Consider the following 17,622-nt stretch of genomic DNA (forward strand, 5'->3'; position numbering starts at 1 on the left):
CATGACCTCCCACTCTGGTCCAGTCTTCATGATGACTCGCTGTGTAGACAGCAGCATGGTGGATATCAGTATCCTAAAAGAAAGACAGAAAATGTGTATTTAAGGAAAGATTATCCGACATTTAAATTAAATTCGATTAATGTAATCATGGTGCGTTCCAGTTGATCTCGTAAGTGGGAAATTCCCATTTCCCAGTCGGAAGTGTCAACTGGAACGCCCCCTGAAGTCGTAATTACTCGGGAGAAAAAAAAAGTAGTAGTAGTAAAGTTCTCAGTCTTTTCACATGTTTAAATCTATCTTCTTGCAACATATTTCTTTACTTTACAGAGACTTTAAGACAAAAAGTTTACAACAAAAGACAAAGTTCGTACGGGTGAAGTTTTCTTATCTTATCTGAAATCTTAGGCATGTGTATAATAACTTACCTTATACATATAACATTTAGCAGACTATTATTATTATTAATACGCGTGTTTAACATTAACTATTCTGAAGAGCCAAGGTGCAAATAAATACGCAGAAAAACAAACATACCTTCTGCGCCTTCTTTCTTCCTCTGCAGTGTTTCTGAGGTGGGCCTCATATTTGTTCAGTAGCTGTTTGTATTCCGAAAGAGCGAGCAAAACAAAGGTTTTCTTGGACGCGTCCATCTTGATTTCCGACTCGGGTGTGACGTCATTCCCAGTTCCGACTTCCGAGGTAAATGAACGCAGCATGCCCTAACCCTAAACCCTAAACCCCTGCGCTACTAATGTTTCTTTGTTCCTGTTTTTTATTAAAGTTTATTTTTCTGATGTCAACAAATTGTTACATGTCCTCCTGAACTCCCAATGTTTGCATGAATATGAAAGTGTTTATGTTCACAAGGATTTCAAGGGGAAACACAAGTTACACATGTGCTCCTTTCCTTTCTCCCATGGCTTATATGAACCATTGTTTTAGAGGGTGTAAAGAGTTTCGTTCCTCTTAAAACATTTTTATTAATTCACACATCATGAATTTAATTATACATTAACTACATTACACCACTAGATGGCAATGCAGCATCACAGAACAACCCACCATTTAGCTTCAGAGTTTATCCTCATTCTGCAGCAGTGCACATTTAATCAAACTGTGTGACGTGCATGTGTATATCATTACTCAAAGGTTTATTTTACGTTCAGTAATTTCAGGCTGGTTGTAGACCACATGGTTCCTCTCGTAATGAGTGCCCTGGGTGTTGTATTTGTTTGCTGATATCCCACTATAACCTACTGTAGGCCCAAACGGTGGAAAAATAAATCCAACATTTACTTTTAATTTAATAATAAATAAGATATAAATATGACACACTAAAGTGTAACTCATCGTTTTATTACGGCTGTACTGCGGTCGTAGGCCTATGTTGCTCAGCCAATCAGCAGACAGATGCCCGGAACTCACGTTACCGGGCGGGACCTTGAAGTGAAACGTAAACAATGGCGACTGTAACCTCTAGCAGACCGTACCATGTTATCATTTTTGGTGCCTCGGGGTTCAGCGGGCAGTTTGTCGTGGAGGAGGTGGCCCGATATACCGCAGAGACCCCCGGCGGTGGTCGTGTTAAATGGGCTGTGGCCGGGAGGAGCAGACAGCGGCTGGAGGACGTGTTGAAGCAAGCCGCGGGGAGGCTGTGTACGTGCTGCAGCTCTGACAGGCTGCTCACTAGATAACAGCAGTGTTTAGACAGGCTCATAACGATTACATGTCAATGCCGCAGGATACTTTACACACTTGACCGACACCAGAAACAGTCTGAGCTGGTGTTGTTTTGATGTGTTTGTGGTTTGAAGACAGCCTAAGTTAAAGTAGCCTATTGTACAAGTAGCTTGATGTTGCAGCTCAGAGTTACAGAGATACGTTGCAGCTCAGAGTTTGACCAACAAGCATAAACCATTTACAATGCAACATGCAGACATTTCTTATGAAGCTATAGACACTGCTCTTGTTTGAAGTTTGCAAGGACACTAAGAACATTAGCACTCACACACAGCTTATACAGGCCCACAGCAATTAAAGATATTAAAGATATATTTTATTCTCCTCTATATTTTCTGTTAAGTTGTTATGAATGAATGATTAAAACCTTTATTGTCCCTAGGGGAATTTTCCCAAGTACAGAGAGCATAAAAACACAATATAAGTGTCAAAAGACGTCCACAGGACAAGACATAAAAACAAAGCTCTTAAATATAACAATACTTTTAGACTTATATGGCCTATTTACATAACTAATGCAAGCCCTCTGATGGTAGGAATTTAAATGTGTTTACATTGTCTTCTCTAGTCGTACCAGAGATGTAGTTTGTTGTGTAAATAAAAGCAATGTTGCATGTAACATCTTTCAAACTAATTGATTCTCCTCATGCAAATTACTGGCCTATATATTGTACAATATGCTTTTTTTCCTGAACTTTAATAAGGTGCTGGGGTTATGTGTGTTGTTTGAATAAACATCTCTTTGTCTCTCTTTTGTCAGCCATGCCTGAGCTGAGGACAGACATTGAGATCATTGTTGCTGATGTGTCTATTGAGGAGTCCCTGGCACTCATGTGCCAACAAGGCCTGGTGATTCTTAACTGTGTGGGACCTGTAAGTATGCTATCTGGACTTTTTCAGGGAGTGAATGAAGCTAAGACAGATATCTTGATGAAGGTTTTTTTTTTTAGCATCCACATAAACCATTTACACTTTTCATTAAAAAACAATTAATTTTCAACAGCCTACAGTGTTTGTGAAGTGGATTACTTATTCCTTGACAGCAGGCGAAAATGTCTCTTCTTCAGAGTACAAAGTGAACAATAGAATAAGAACAAACTAATCCCCTCCCCCACCCTCTTAGTAGTGTGAAGTCCGTAAGATAGAAGGCATTTTTGAGTGACATTGCAAACTTTCAGCCCTTCTGATACTGCGATGATAAGTAATACTGGATTGTGTTTAATCTCAAACCCCAGAATCTTTAAAAACATTTTAATATTCCCTGACAAATGTTTTTAAAGCAGACTGAAACATCCTAAAATAAACAATGTAATCCTGTGTTGAACGATCCTCTTTGTGGCATCTTTGTCTTTTCAGTACAGATTTTACGGCGAACCAGTGGTCAAAGCTTGCATAGCAAATGGAGCTCACTACATTGATATCTGTGGGGAGCCACAGGTAGGAAAAACAAAATAAATTTCCCCTTTCTGAAGGTGTGGATTTATTTTTGATTGTATTGTATTTCTGAACGCGCTGAGATGCATCGAGAAGCTGAAGCCTTGTCACTGTGTCTCATAGTGTGTGCAATATGCTTTTTGTCCTGTTTCATGATTTCTTTCCTCTCCAGTTCCTCGAGCGTATGCAGCTAGAGTACCACACCAAGGCCTTGGACAAAGGAGTTTATGTCATTGGCAGCTGTGGCTTTGACTCCATACCAGCAGACCTGGGGATCCTGTACACACAGAGGCAGTTTAAAGGTAGAAAACAAAAACAACATTTGGGTTAGATATAGTCAACCTAAACTCTGAAACTGGTTAACTTAAAAATGTATGAAGTTAATTCTTATGAGTTGTCTGAACACTCAACACATCAAACACTAGACTTCACAGAATGAAATGAATCAGTTATTTACTGACACGTCAAAGAATGTTTGCTTTTTGGTAGATTAAATACGGATCAGTCTGGATTGATAAAATCTGTTAAATTATTTGATTTTGAATTCTTTGATGTCTCAAATATTCTCTTATTTCAGGAACACTGACAGCTGTGGAGAGCTTCCTGCAAATCACCAGTGGGCCTGAGGTAGCTTGGACAACTACAGCTTCTGCACTGCATTGTGGGAACCTATCTTTCCTCTCATTTGTAAACTTGAGCTGTTACTTTAAAGGCCCGGTAGAGGACGGGACTTTTACTACAGGAATAGGAGAGAAATATATCAATTAAACAAACAAATCAAACAGAGAGCAGATTCAGTGAGTGGAGCAGAATCGAGGAATTTCCAAATTTCTGTTGGTATGAAATATGTTTCAACCTTCTGGCTTCTTCTGTGCAAACACACATATTCTGTTATTTTAAGCAAATCATCCCCTGGTGTCTGAGTTCATTCAAATTTTCAAATCAAAAGAAAAGAAACATTAGTGTTCATTCAGTGGGAAACTAATGGACCTTATAATCTTATAATAGTGGTTTCCTGCACTGTGACAGAATTAACAGTTTGTCTTAATCCTGGCAGGGGTCGTCAGGCCATGATGCCACTTGGCAGTCTGCCGTGTACGGTTTTGCAGACAGCAAATCCCTGAGCCAGCTAAGAAAAAAGTTTGGCCACAAGCCGCTGCCTGTGGTGGGTGCCAAAGTCAAACAGAGGTAAGGCCATAACTGACCAATTACTGTCTGGCTAACACACTTGACTTTGAGTTATAACATTTTTATTGGAGTAATTCCTGAAGAGAGGGGATCAGTGTGTTTCTTCAGTGAACAACAGGAGGACTACATTACTGAAGCCCATGAGTCTTTTACCCTTGACCTGAATTTTAATAGGTTGATTGTAAAGTTAAAGAAAGGATCAAGCAGCAACCTCTGGTGTTGCAAAATGATGCTGATGTAGAAGTCCTGAAGCAGTTGTCATATTAAAGCCCAGCGCTCACGTTGTTTGAATACTAAGCAGAAACCTCCAGTGCTGAAAAATTAAACTGATTCAGAAGTGCAAAATCCTGCAGTTCTTTGAGTGTCCACTAGAGGCTGACTGCAGAAGCACCAGAAGTCACATACACACCCCATTCAAAAAGACTGTTTTTTACAGCAGATATGAACATGTTTACAGCCTGGTACAAAACACAAAATAGGTCTGATTAGCTCATGTCTCGATCGGCACACGCTGTATGAAGGTGAATTTTTGATAACTCAACCGTTTTGATTTGATGAAGGATAAACATTATTCCTAATAAGACCATCTGAACTGATCGACAGGCAGGCTAGTGTAACAGTTTGTCAAGAGGCTTTAAACCTGCTCAGCTCGAGCTCTCAGCCTGTCGTTAGGTTGTCTGAAAGTGAGACAGCATTTCCAGCATGGCGCCCACCATTGATGGGACTACAAAACCCCCTGCAGTAACAGATGAGTGACATCACTCAGGGATTCCTCCAGTATATTTTTACAGTCAAAGGGAGGGCTATGATTTATATAAATTATTTTTGCCTTTTGATCATGGGCAAAAAATATTTTTCATATTGAAATGTAATGTATTTCTTCATTTTAACATGACAGGTGTAACCTTAAGGTCATGATAAAAACATATTATATAAGTGAAACGCGAGGACAACTTAAAGTTACTATTTGAAAATCCTGCACTGGTAAATGTACAAAGCTAGCTGCAGATTTTACTGTCTGGCTCACAGACTTACATTTGTTGATTAAGAATGAGATTTAGATTGTATCTATATACTGGTCTTTGCAGGGATGTAAAGCAGATGAATATACATTAATGCTGCAAACATAGACAGATTTGGTGAATAAGGCAACTTGTGTGTGTGTGTGTGTGTCCAGGGGTTTTCTCTTTTTCAGCAAGGAGATTGAGCAGTACACCATCCCATTTATGGGTTCTGACCGCTCTGTCGTCAGGAGAAGCCAGCATTACCTGTACGAGGAGGAACAACAGTCACCAGTAAGATTTGATCAACACTTGTGTTTGCCATTGTAGAATTTTCTCTTAAAGAATTTTCTCTTAAAGAAAAAGTTAAACTCTTATTCGAGGCCCAAAGGTTGTATTGAATGCATTTGCTCTTTCTTATAACAGTTTAAAAGCTTTTCTTCTTTATTAATGTAAAACAAAACAAAAAAAGTGGAGCATTGCTGAAACTTGTTGGCCACCACCTGTGTTTTTCAGTAAACAGCTTGAAACTCAGGGATGTCCTGGAGCTTGCATGCACAATACACATCAACTCCCTCTGAACATTGTTCCCTTGGTTGCCATGGTTATGGCTGCTTCAGCTGTATTTGCTCTTAACATGTATGAACAGTGGATTATGGTAACAAATGTGTGCAAACGTTAAATGTGTATTGCTGTGTGAATGAGTTTGCAGACACGTCTTTCTTCTTCTGGTGATGTTCAACTAAATCGTAGACGGGGCCTTCAGTGTCACAGCTCCCACCCTCTGGAACACCCTCTCCTCAGGCATCTTTGGACTCGTTCAAAAAAACTTCTTAAACACCATCTGTCCTCCACAGCGTACAACCTCCCTTAACTCTGCCTCTCCATCGTTATGTGTCTCAATTGTGTTCTTTGCTCCACCATGTAGAGCGTCCTGAAGTCTCTGGAAGGCGCTATATAACTTAAATCTATCATTATTAAAACATTTCACACTTAACATTACACAGTAGTTTTAACATCTTAGTGTCACGCTGTGTATCTTCTTCATGTGCACAAACTCAACAGTAGTCTATGTTATTTAAGTCCCTTAAGGTCAGCGCCCTCTTTAGTCTGAACAAGAGAAGTCAGCGAGTTACATCTGCTTTGATTTTCACAAAGATAGAAGCACCCTTTCTCCTCTAACAGCTTAGCCTGTTTTCTAACCCTGAGGCATCACCGAACTATACTTGGCTCCATGATTTGCTGTGGCTAAGATCGTATCTCATTGTTTGTGGCTTTAGAGAAAAAGTCTGCCAAATAAATTGATGTAAATTCCCATGAAATCGATCATTTGGCATGCCTTGTTCGAGGCAGTAAATTACAGGGCATGCTTAGAAACGTTTTGCTCTGCCCGAGTATGCACCACCTAATATTTCTGTGCCATCTGTGTCCCTCAGAAACAACGTTTAATATGCTGCAGTGAACGACACAAAGAGGCGTCGCACTCTTTCTCATTTTGACTGCTTGTTTGCCTCCCTGCTTTAAAAACCTATTTCCCCTGCTGTACCTGTAACTAGGTCAGCATTTCCTGCAGCTGCCACTGTTTTGATCCCAGCCAGAGACACGGCCTTAATGAAACCACCTCATTACGGTGTTTAGCCCGCCATCTACCTGCAAAGTGAAAATATGATGAGTCATCAGTAGTGATTCATCACTTTCTTCCCTGCGGCTCATTACTCCCTTTGACATCTCATCTCATCTCACGCCCCTCTTTTGTCTCCCTCTTTTACCCCCCGTTCCCTTTCTTCCTATATCTTTAACTGATGCATTTCTTCCAGCCCTTGTGCTTTTCCTCTATCTTTAACATCCACAGTCTGCCTCCACCTAACCCCGTCTCCTCTCCTTAATTCTCCTTATCCCTCCCTTTGCTCATATCACTTTCATCTCTTATTCCTTCTTTCATGTCCCTCCCCTCCTCCCTCTCCTCCTTCATCTCTCACCCCCCCTCCGTTGCACCTGTTATCTGCATCCCCTTCTTCTTTCCTTCTCTGTCACCTTTAATTTTCCTTTTTTATCTCACACAGTGTGCCTCTTACTTTCTACCCGCAGGTCCAGTACAGTCCCTACGTGGGGATCGGTGGCCTCTTCTCTGTCGTGAAGCTCCTCTGTGGCGGCGTGTTTTTCTGGTTTATGGTTAAATTCAGCCTGGGCAGGAAACTCCTCACCACGGTATAGCTTCTTTCTCTTATCAACCAACCCTCTTTTTGTTAACCTTTAACTTGTGACTTGCCGGCCAGAGTAGTTCATCTGAGTCCCTTGGAAGCAGAGTTGATTTAAATGCAGCAGAGGCTTTTAGATGACTTTCCAGAGCCGTTTAAATCTGCATACATTTCACAGTAAGATGTGTTTGTGCAGCTGGAAGGTTTACCCAAAGCTACTCATGTTAAATGCAGCAGAAGAGTGTAGCAACAACTGTGATATTACATGATGCTGATGAACTGAGAAGTGTTACAAATCAACAAAGATTATACCGTTTCAGTGCTTTATTTATCACATAGTGTATTTCAAGAAAAAGAGTTCTGGAGAGAAAGTGGAGTCAGCAGCAGCATATTTTTACATTTTAAAATTTAATGTGACGTTAGCATTGTTGTTAGACTTGTGAGACAATTCCAGGTTGAATGGATTAATTTATTCTTTTTTTTATCTTCCTTAAGTTTCCATCATTGTTCTCCTGCGGCTTATTCTCCAAGTCTGGTCCAACCATGAAGCAGGTAAAACACTGTTTGAGTTTGTAAACACATTTCTATACTCACTTTGCAGCCTAAATGACGCTGCAGAATTACAGACGGACTGCTGCTCATAGTCAGTTCACACCCTTCATTTTCAGTTATCTCATGATATACAGGTTATAACAATCATGAGGTGACTTAAAATCTAGTGGTGTGAAAAGACTATGATGAATCCTTTAGATCTGAAAACAAGTGGAAGGAAATTTAGTTATTGTTAAAAGTGATTTAGTTTGTCTAATAAAAGGCACTTAAACCCTACTTTCTTAGTCATTTTACTTTTAAGGGATTTGGTTTTTAAATAAAAGAATCGTCTGTTCTCTTCAGTATATATTTTTTTGTGGTCAAACTGTGACAGTGTGACTGCTTATTGTTTTAAAGCAAAACCTAAGATTGTAGACCAAGTTTTCAGGCTTTGATGAAAAAAGAAAATTATGTATTTGTTTTACTAAAATATATTCTTAGTATTACAAAAAGAATGTATGTACTAGGTGTCTGACTTCAGCTTTTGTTAAAACACTTTCTATACTCCTTTTTTACAAAGTTATTGTAAACACATATACCATCATTACAGGATACTACCAGGGGCGTGTCCAGATGGGTGGCCTGAGGTGGCATGGGCGTTGAAATCTGATTGGCCACCCTAGGTACCACCCCAAAATCCAAATCTGTGATTGGCTATTGGCCTTATTAGAGGCGGGACTTAAGTACAAATCAACTATTCTGGCTGTTTTAAACAGGCTAATAGTTGTACTTTCAGATGTAAATAAATAATTTGCTCTTTCAATAAAAATGTTCAAGGAAAAACTTGTGCACATGCATGCAGTTCTAAGTACTTAAAATCATAACTTTGCTCATCTTTGTTTTTGAGTCCCTAGAGAATCAAACTAATATTTATATGTTTTATAAGTTGCCAAATGAAGTTTCTTACAAATCATTAGTGGTGGTAGAAAGGGTGCGTGTGTCTGGTGCCACAGACGTCATTCCACCCCTCTATACGTCACCCTGGATTTGCCCTTTGCTCTCATTGTTAGAGCTTCTAACAGACGTGACAGCTTTGGTGCGACGGTGGAGCTTAGAGCCTACATCGTCTTGTATTTTTAGTTTGATTGTACAGTACAGTGTGTAATTAATATGCTGTGAAATATATTTTTATTGATTTGTCGTTTCTCTTCATCCTTCGTTCTCCTCTCTCTCAGATAGAAGACACCTGTATCAGCATGACATTTTATGGGGAAGGCTACTCAGAGGGTTCAGATCCCACACAGGGTCGACCAAACACCAAGATCTGTACTCAGGTCACAGGAGCAGGTAAAAGTGTTACCATCATGTGTAGCTCAGGGTATGAAGAAGTGACTGAAAAATGGTTTACCTGGGTGTACCCTGCACTACACCACTCGATGTACCTTGAAATGTTATTCATTTATTCAGCTGTTCAAATGCTTGTTCTTGTGTGTGTTTTGGTTTACAGATGGATATCTAATAACAGCCTCTGCTATGGTACAAGCTGCTGTAACTCTGCTGAATGAGCTGCACTCTCTCCCCAGAAGGTTGGTTCAGTCTTTGGTGTTTTTCTTGTGCTCCTTTTAATTTGTCCCTCTCTATCATACATTTTTTTACTTCTCTAAATCTGCCTTTACTGTCATGCTTTTAAGAGCTCTCTATTTCTCTGTCTTGTTGTTAACAGGGGAGGCGTGTACAGCCCAGGAGCTGCCTTCTTTAAAACCAGCCTCATCGAGCGCCTCAGTAACCACAACCTTAAGTTCTCAGTCAGAAACTAACACCACTCGATTTAAGAGTAACCACTGTAAAAGTGAAATCACTAATATTGACTGAAGATGTTCATGATCTGGTACAACATCATCACTAACATTTTAAGTTGAAAGTTGTGATTCATCAGAGCGGTCTGAGCTCAGAACAGAACCACTAAAGCAAGAGGAGGTTTGCTGTTTCACTTTCAAGTCCCCTTCAGAAAACATCTGTTTTTAACTCCTTTTCTCTTTTCTTTCTGTTGAAAAGCAGCAAGTACTTGTATTTTAATCTGGGGGGAATGTAAACATGTTTTCCTATCATCTTTAAGATATCTCACATTGATGCAGCAGCTCTACATCTTTCCAACAAGCTGGCATATTTCACACACTAATCTGTTGACTCTGCATTCTTGAAAATGTGTTAGGTTGGCTTTTTGCGAATCTGATCAACACACTTAGTCAACATGCAAACGTGTACTTTAACATGTAGGAAAACAAGGGCGCCAGTGGCCTAGTGGTTGGTGTTTGCGGCCCATTTGCAGAGGCTGTAGTCCTCCAGGTGGGTGGCCCGGATTCGGGTCTGGCCTTTGGCTCCTTTACTGCATGTAATTTCACTCACTCTCTCTGTCCCTGATTTCCAACTCTATCCACTATCTGTACGATAAGGGCACAAAAAGCCCAAAAACTAATCTTACAAAAACAGCAAAAAAGAAACTTGAGGAGAAACTGAGTAATTAAAACAGAATTATAAAAGAACAGAAACATCTTTCTTTTGTGACTTATGGTAATGCAGAATCCATAATGCAGAACATCTCTGGAATAAGAGATGATGCTTTTACTGCTTTTCAGCATAATTCTGACCTACTGCCAACAGTTTAGAAGTCACATATTATTCTCCTTTATCAACAAGTTTAAATAATTCTCAGAGCTCCTAACAACATGTTTGTGAAGTTTCTTGTTCTAAATCCACTCTGATCCTGTATTTGATCATGTCTATAAACCCCTCTATTTCAGCCCTGCTCAGAACAGACTGTTTCTGTGTCTGTACCTTTAAATGTAAATGAGCTGTGTCTGACCACGCCCCCTCTCTGAAGGGCTCGGGTGTCTCAGGCTTTCTCACACCATGCCCTAATGAAGGCAGACTCAGAGGGCAGAACAAACACCTAGCTGTGGGGGTGTCAGCCACCTGGGGGAGGGGCTACTGGCCTTTGTGACATCATGAAGGAAAATCTCCAAACGGCCTGTTTGAGCACAGATTTTCTGAAAAGTGGAGCAGGCAAAAGACGGAGAGGATGGACTCCTCTTATAATTGGGGGGACAGACTAGGGACACATATTAGTGTTAGAAAAATGTTGTAAAGTGTATTTAGCATAATATTTGACCTTTATTCTATGTATTTATCTGTACACAAAAGTAAAATAGGTTTATTACAGTGAAATGCCCTCAGATTGTTACTATTATGTGGAAACTATTTCAAAATAAAAGGATATTATCTTAAAGTAGGCTGTACATTAAATGTTAACATCAGGATGATGAAAGAAGTTCAAACTAGATCAGAAACAAACACTGGTTGTTTGCACTATTTACTGCACTTGTGTTTAAGAAAGACAAAAATAAACACAGGGTCTGTTTTTAGGAAATGATTCGACCTTGGAAAATGACAAAATACATTTTTGATTTCAGTCAAATTCTACAATTCATTTAGTAGACACTTTTATCCAAAGCGAGGAACATGTGCGAGCCAGTACAACACAAGCAAGGAAGGTTTAAGTCTGATCAAACATACTGGTGCTGACAGGAAGTTCACAGAGACAGAGAACTTTTTTAAAGTTAATGTATCGTCATCAACAACATGGACAGCTGTTCCTGAGAGTCCTTATCAGCATCAAAACCATCAAGATAATGTTCATCCTTTATAGGACCCAAATGGCTCAGGAGACTGAAAGCAGAGTTTTGAAGTATTGACCAACTGAATATTGTCTTTGGTTGTTGTCAGTCTTTTGGTGTGTTGTCAATAATAATATAGAATAAAACCTTATTAAGAGCCAGTTTGAACCAGAGAGTGTAAATATGAACTCCAGGTGCAATGACTCAATCATACAATTTCCTTTATTTGAACTCCCCTGAGATCGACTGTTTACAACTCTTTAGAGAAATCAAACAGTCAGAAATGACAGTCCTTGTGTGATCAAATAAACATTATTATTCTTTTAAATTATTTTTAATCTCAAAAGATAAGACAGTTTGTTCAATAAGCAATGCTTGACTTTGCTGAGTTTGAATATTTAACTCACAGATTCTTCTTCTGAAAGATTGTCTGGTTGTAATCTTAATATTTACAGTCTATGGTTGTAATCCATTGTTTTTGTTTTAGCTCTCAACGACAGATCTACATGATACAAACCACATGTAAAATACTCTGTGGTTGAACTAAACTCTTTTCTGCCACCAGGTGTCAGTGTTTCCATTGCTGCTCGTCGCTGACAAATGTATACACGGCAGGACAGTAGAGGTCACTTGGTGCCTTTCAGGGTGCAGACAGACACGTTGCACAGCCTCACAGAAAAAAGGATTGCGGGTGCACCTCTTTAGTCCGTACTAAAAAAGGGGACGCCATCACAGAGCGTTTGATTTAACATAACAGACGTCTCAGATGTGTCTGCGTCTGTGGATGTCGTGTTTCTAAAGAGCTTGCAGCAATTGTCTGCTTTCACTGTTTCTCCTCGATGTGAGTTATTGTTAGTCTCTTCTGTCTCATCTGCCTCCCTCCCCACCCCCGCTGTCACCACCACTCACATAAAAACACACTGACGAAACATAAACACACAAACAGAGAGCTGATTTTGTGTGCAGTGAAAACACAGAGTCCGCCGACAGCACATGTCAGTGGGGGTATTCTCCTAAAAAAAAGGGCCTAAGTTCAGTGTGATGAGTAGCTGCTGGAGGGACGGGTGAGGGTGGTAACCTTGTGTCAGTGTATAAGAATGGAGAGAGAGGGGGAAATATTGCAGTGGTTTCCCTCTGTGCAGCAGGGAGCAGCCCCACCCTCCTCTCCTCTGCCCCTGTGCATGGCTCCAATCTGCAGATATTCAAGTCATGTCCCTCAGCCCCCCCTTCTCTCTTTGAATCTCTCCGTCCAACCAATGATCTTTTCTGCAACCTCCTGGTCAAGTCAGCATTATAGTCACGACTGTAATCAAGATCAGTACAGACCAAAACCGCCTTGTTGAGTTTAAAAGTCAAAGAAGCCTAATCATCTACCACCAAAAACAGACCTCATCTTCACCCTCTGAATATGTCCACAGAACACCTTTCAACTGAAAAAATACTTAAGGCACAATGTCCTGTTGCTAGAATATTTTGAAAATGGTTTAGCAGATATTGTATGACCGTTTGAAAACTGTAAAACCGTCCAATAATGTAATGTTTGGTTGTGTACCATCAGCAACAGTTTAAACTCCTGCATATAAACTGGTCCCCTACAGGCTGTAAGGGGATATGTAGATCTGTACAGACATTAGCCTCTCCTTGGAGGCAATTACTTTGGGGCGGCTGTGGCTCAGCTGTCAGTCGTCTCTAAACCGGAAGGATCCCCAGCTCCTTCTTCTACATGTCCGATGTGTCCTTGGTCAAGACACTTAACCCCAAGTTGCTCCTGCTGCTTCGTCGGCGGCTGTTAATGTGTATGAAAGGGATCAGCTAATTCTGATGGATCCTTTAGTAGTAGCAGTATCTCAGCCTGTTTGGGAACCGGAGGGTCCAAGTCCCAGTGTTGACCAAAATATGGAAGTTGGTCTGGTAACTGGAGAGGTGCCAGGGCACTATCAGAGCAAGGCACCAAACCCCCAACAGCTCTGGCGCACTCTCATCACTTCTCGACTATTGTAGCAGCCTCTTTAATACATCCAAAAATGTATTAATAGACTCTAGTTGGTACAGAACTTTAACCTTTAACCAGAAAGCGTGACCACTTTACTCATATTTTAACATCTCTACACTGGCTCCCTGTGTGATTTAGAATTGATTTCAAGATTTTACTGATTACTTTTAAAGCTCTCCATGGCCTTTCTCCCAGTTACATATTAGACCTTTTACTACCATATGAGATCGTCCAGCAGAGGTCTTTTGGTCTTTCCAAATTCCAAAATAAAAACTAAAGGGGATAGAGCGTTTACTGCAAGGGCTCCAAAACTGTGGAACGACCTGCCCGAGGAGATCAGGTCAGCCGAATCAGTCATCTATTTTGAGTTCCTGTTTAAGTCAAGCTTTGAATTTTAATTCCTTTAAAATAATTGTATGTCTTTTATAATTATTTAAATGTATTTTCATGTCTTAAAGTGTTTGATATTTCTTTACCTTTGTCTTGTTTATTATTATATGAACTCCTATATTTTTACATTGTTTTTGCTGTCCTTGTAAAGCACTTTGTAACTTGATTTTGAAAAGTCCTCTATAAATAAATGTTATTAAAAATATTATCATAACACTGACATCTCTCCATTAATGTCCACAGGTCCTGTTTGTGCATGTGTGTGAGAAGCATGCCTCTCTATAACAGAACCAGAGTTTCACTCAGGGATTAATATGTGAAAAAAAATCAAATAAAATTACATGCAGGCTCTGCCTTCAGTGTATCTATGTGTAGGCGTGACGTGCAGTGTACAAAGTGATTTGTGTAGTCAGAAGACTAGAAAAGCTTCATACATGCTCAGTCCATTTACAGTAGTTACAGCCGCCAAACATCCTGTGATGTGAATAATCATGTGGGGAAAATAAATTCCCTGAATGAGTTCAGTGTAGTGATGTGTTGTTGACTCCCCCTCAGGGGTCTTACATGCTCTCACATATTTTCTGCTTCTGTGGCGGTGTCATACTGAATTTTGCTTCATGACCAGTGTGTGGGTCATAAATATATCTTCTGTCAGAATCCAGAAGCAGCGTAGCACGGAGAGCTGTTGTGAATCTTTCATTGTGTTTCTCTTTCATTCTGTCTCGGTTTCTCTATGGCCTCTTTTCTCTCCCTCTCTCCTGCGAGACGTTTTGTTTGTTTACCCCTTTACTCTTCACGCTCACATAACAAAACATACAGTAGCATTTCATCACATTCTTCTCCTCCTTTTTACATCACTTTCCTCTTTTCCACTCGGCCCCATCATGCTGTAAACGCAGGGGCAGATTGTTTTGCTTTTCTTCTGTGACCTCTGACCCTCTCCTCTCCCTCTCCACATATGACCCTAATTTCAGATGCTTGCCCTTAAAGGGGAATGCCAGCTCTACAGATATGTTTTTGACATACTGTGAGGAGGTTTAGTTTCCAATCAGAAGGATGATAGAGAGAAATGGATGGAGTCAAACATAAGGTTCAGTCCCGTCTACCACCCAAATCGCTTTTGAACGATTCCTTGGGCAAGGATGCGGATGAATAATTATATATAATGATTGCACATGCAGTCTTTGTACCTTTCAGTGAAGAGATTTAAAAATAGATCTATGCACAGAATCATGATGACGCCTCTTCTGTTAATGTGTCTGTGTGTGTGTGTATTTATTCATGTGTGTGTGGTGGAGGAGGTGGTTGTTGTTGTTTTCTGCAGACTCTATCTGCTGACTCCAACAGAACTGAGTCCAAGACTGTGTCAGCAACAGACAGAGCGAGCGAGAGAGAGAGAGAGAGAGATGGTCTGCAGATAAGTCAGAGCAGGAGTTGCTGGAGCTTGCGGGTTTGCCTGGGGAAAGAAACCTTATGTGCATTTTGCAAACACACACACATTGAAGTCACCTTCAGGACGGAGAAGCCACAGTGACAGTTTATAACATCCACAGCCGTGCCAATGACACCACATTCACTTGTCTTAGACACATGTAATCTTTATTACACACACAAACACACACACACCAATACAGTCATCTGTATCTGAGATCTTCCACAGCCTTCGTCTTCTGTTGGCGACTTTGGTTCTTTGATTATTTTTTATTTTGTCTTTAAATCTTGTTTAGTCCCTGCAGGCTTTAATCTCCCTGAGCTTTCTTTTTTAGTAATAACCCTTTAAATGTTTCAAAATAAGAACAGCAGTATTTAAATGCTTTTTATTTTTACATGCTTTTTATTTAAATGCTTATTTACTCCAGCACTTCCCTTTTCCAGATCACTTGGGAGATTACGTCATTGACTTTTTGCTCAGTCGGATTGATTGAGATGTCAAATTGTAGAGAGGCACATGATGAGGAGTTAGTGGACATGATGTCTTCGCTGAGGCTGTCCCAAATGAGGGAGTATGTCTTGACGCTCTCGTCGTCGCTGGTGTAGAGGACGAGGGCTGGGGACGACTTCATCCTCAGAGAGGTCTTTACAGTACATCAGATCATCGTCCAGGATGTCTTCAATGTCAGGGCTCACAGGAGAGCTGGAGACGTCCGACATGTTGACGTCTTTTTGTCCAGAAATCTGTCACAGAAACACAAACAGCAGACGTGTTTAAACCTTTAGACACAAAGAAAAGTACTTCAAAACTCTTTGATAATCTAAAACAAGTCTAATCCCAAAATCTACTGATCAGAACTTTAAACTAGTCTTGTATTTTAATTAATCGCCCAACACAAGACTTTATGCAATCCCTGAAGAACATGTTTAATATCACAAAAATAAGTCAAATGGTACATCTCATATCTGAAACATTTGCATGAGGACCTTTGAGACTTTTCCAACAGTTAAATTAAACAGGAGTTTCACATGCGATGGATTTACTTTATGAGCATTTCTGAGTTTTGAACCTTGACTTTGTTCAGATTTCTGTTTGTTCAGAGTCTGTTTGACACCTGAACAGAGTCCACCTGTCCTCTCACTGAAACTGCTGAAGCTGCTCCACCTAAAAAACTTCACCACATCTTTAAAATGTTTTAACATCAAAACTTAAACTGATTCAGTGTTTGAGTTTGTGTTCAGTGCAGACTCTTACCTGTCTCTGTGCAGACATCCTCAAGTAGAGCAGGTTTCCCCTCCTAACGACGTTATCGATGTTATCAATGTTGTCGACGTTATCGATGTTATCAATGTTGTCGACGTTATCGATGTTGTTGATGTGATCGATTCTTTGTTGTTCAGTTTCTCTCTCTCTCTCTCTCTCTCACTCTCTTGTGTGTGGTAAGTGTCTATCTCTACCTATCTCTAGCTTCCTGAACTGGAGCTTGGACTCATAGTTGTTGTAGGTACAAGACCTTTAAGTCCTCCTTCGGTTACAAAATAAGTGCTGTCTTGCAAGAACTTTTCTGTACCTGTGGGATGGTCGGTGGTTTCAGGGTCTACTGATGACGTTGTGGAGCTTCCTGAACTGGAGCTGATGGGCAAGATGTTTAAAAGAGTAAGTTTCTTGTTTACTTTGGAAGTTAAACAACAATTAAATATAAACATCAAACACCAAATTATCAACTTAGTTGCATTACAGATAACATATGACACTTTACATGACATGCCATTTTTATGCACTCACCATGAAATACAATTCCTGTTTTTTTCTCTGCACAATGCTTTTTTAACATGTGGTCAACATGAAAAATACTGCAAAGTGATTTGGGGCGTGTGGGACTACATAACTAGCTGAATCTGGGTGCTAATCAAGGCGCAAAGAGGTGGCATTAAGTCATCTGTGTTTTGGGCGATCAGTGTGTTAGCTCTCATTCCCCTTAAGAGTTGGGTGCCCCAGCAGGCTCGAACTGACTGTGCTGTGGGAGAAGTGGTTCAAGGCA

At 40.2% G+C, this 17,622-nt stretch overlaps 1 protein-coding gene across 2 annotated transcripts in view; it reads left to right on the forward strand.

Moving 5' to 3' along the window:
* Positions 1-11,066, forward strand: part of LOC132985278 (saccharopine dehydrogenase-like oxidoreductase) — a 15,780-nt gene extending 4,714 nt beyond the window's left edge. Inside the window, exons 1-12 of one of the 2 annotated variants that reach the window (XM_061052583.1) lie at positions 1,422-1,656; positions 2,501-2,613; positions 3,097-3,177; positions 3,347-3,476; positions 3,752-3,801; positions 4,232-4,362; positions 5,540-5,657; positions 7,452-7,571; positions 8,057-8,113; positions 9,328-9,439; positions 9,600-9,678; positions 9,816-11,066. In XM_061052583.1, coding sequence (XP_060908566.1) covers positions 1,461-1,656; positions 2,501-2,613; positions 3,097-3,177; positions 3,347-3,476; positions 3,752-3,801; positions 4,232-4,362; positions 5,540-5,657; positions 7,452-7,571; positions 8,057-8,113; positions 9,328-9,439; positions 9,600-9,678; positions 9,816-9,909 — 1,281 coding nt within the window. In that variant the 5' untranslated portion in view covers positions 1,422-1,460 and the 3' untranslated portion in view covers positions 9,910-11,066. Of the gene's footprint in view, positions 1-1,421; positions 1,657-2,500; positions 2,614-3,096; positions 3,178-3,346; positions 3,477-3,751; positions 3,802-4,231; positions 4,363-5,539; positions 5,658-7,451; positions 7,572-8,056; positions 8,114-9,327; positions 9,440-9,599; positions 9,679-9,815 lie in introns of those variants that run through there. The other variant, XM_061052584.1, reaches the window with a different exon arrangement.
* Positions 11,067-17,622: the final 6,556 nt, after the last annotated feature.

The sequence above is a fragment of the Labrus mixtus genome, chromosome 12 (assembly GCF_963584025.1).
Source record: "Labrus mixtus chromosome 12, fLabMix1.1, whole genome shotgun sequence".
Taxonomy (NCBI): domain Eukaryota; kingdom Metazoa; phylum Chordata; class Actinopteri; order Labriformes; family Labridae; genus Labrus; species Labrus mixtus.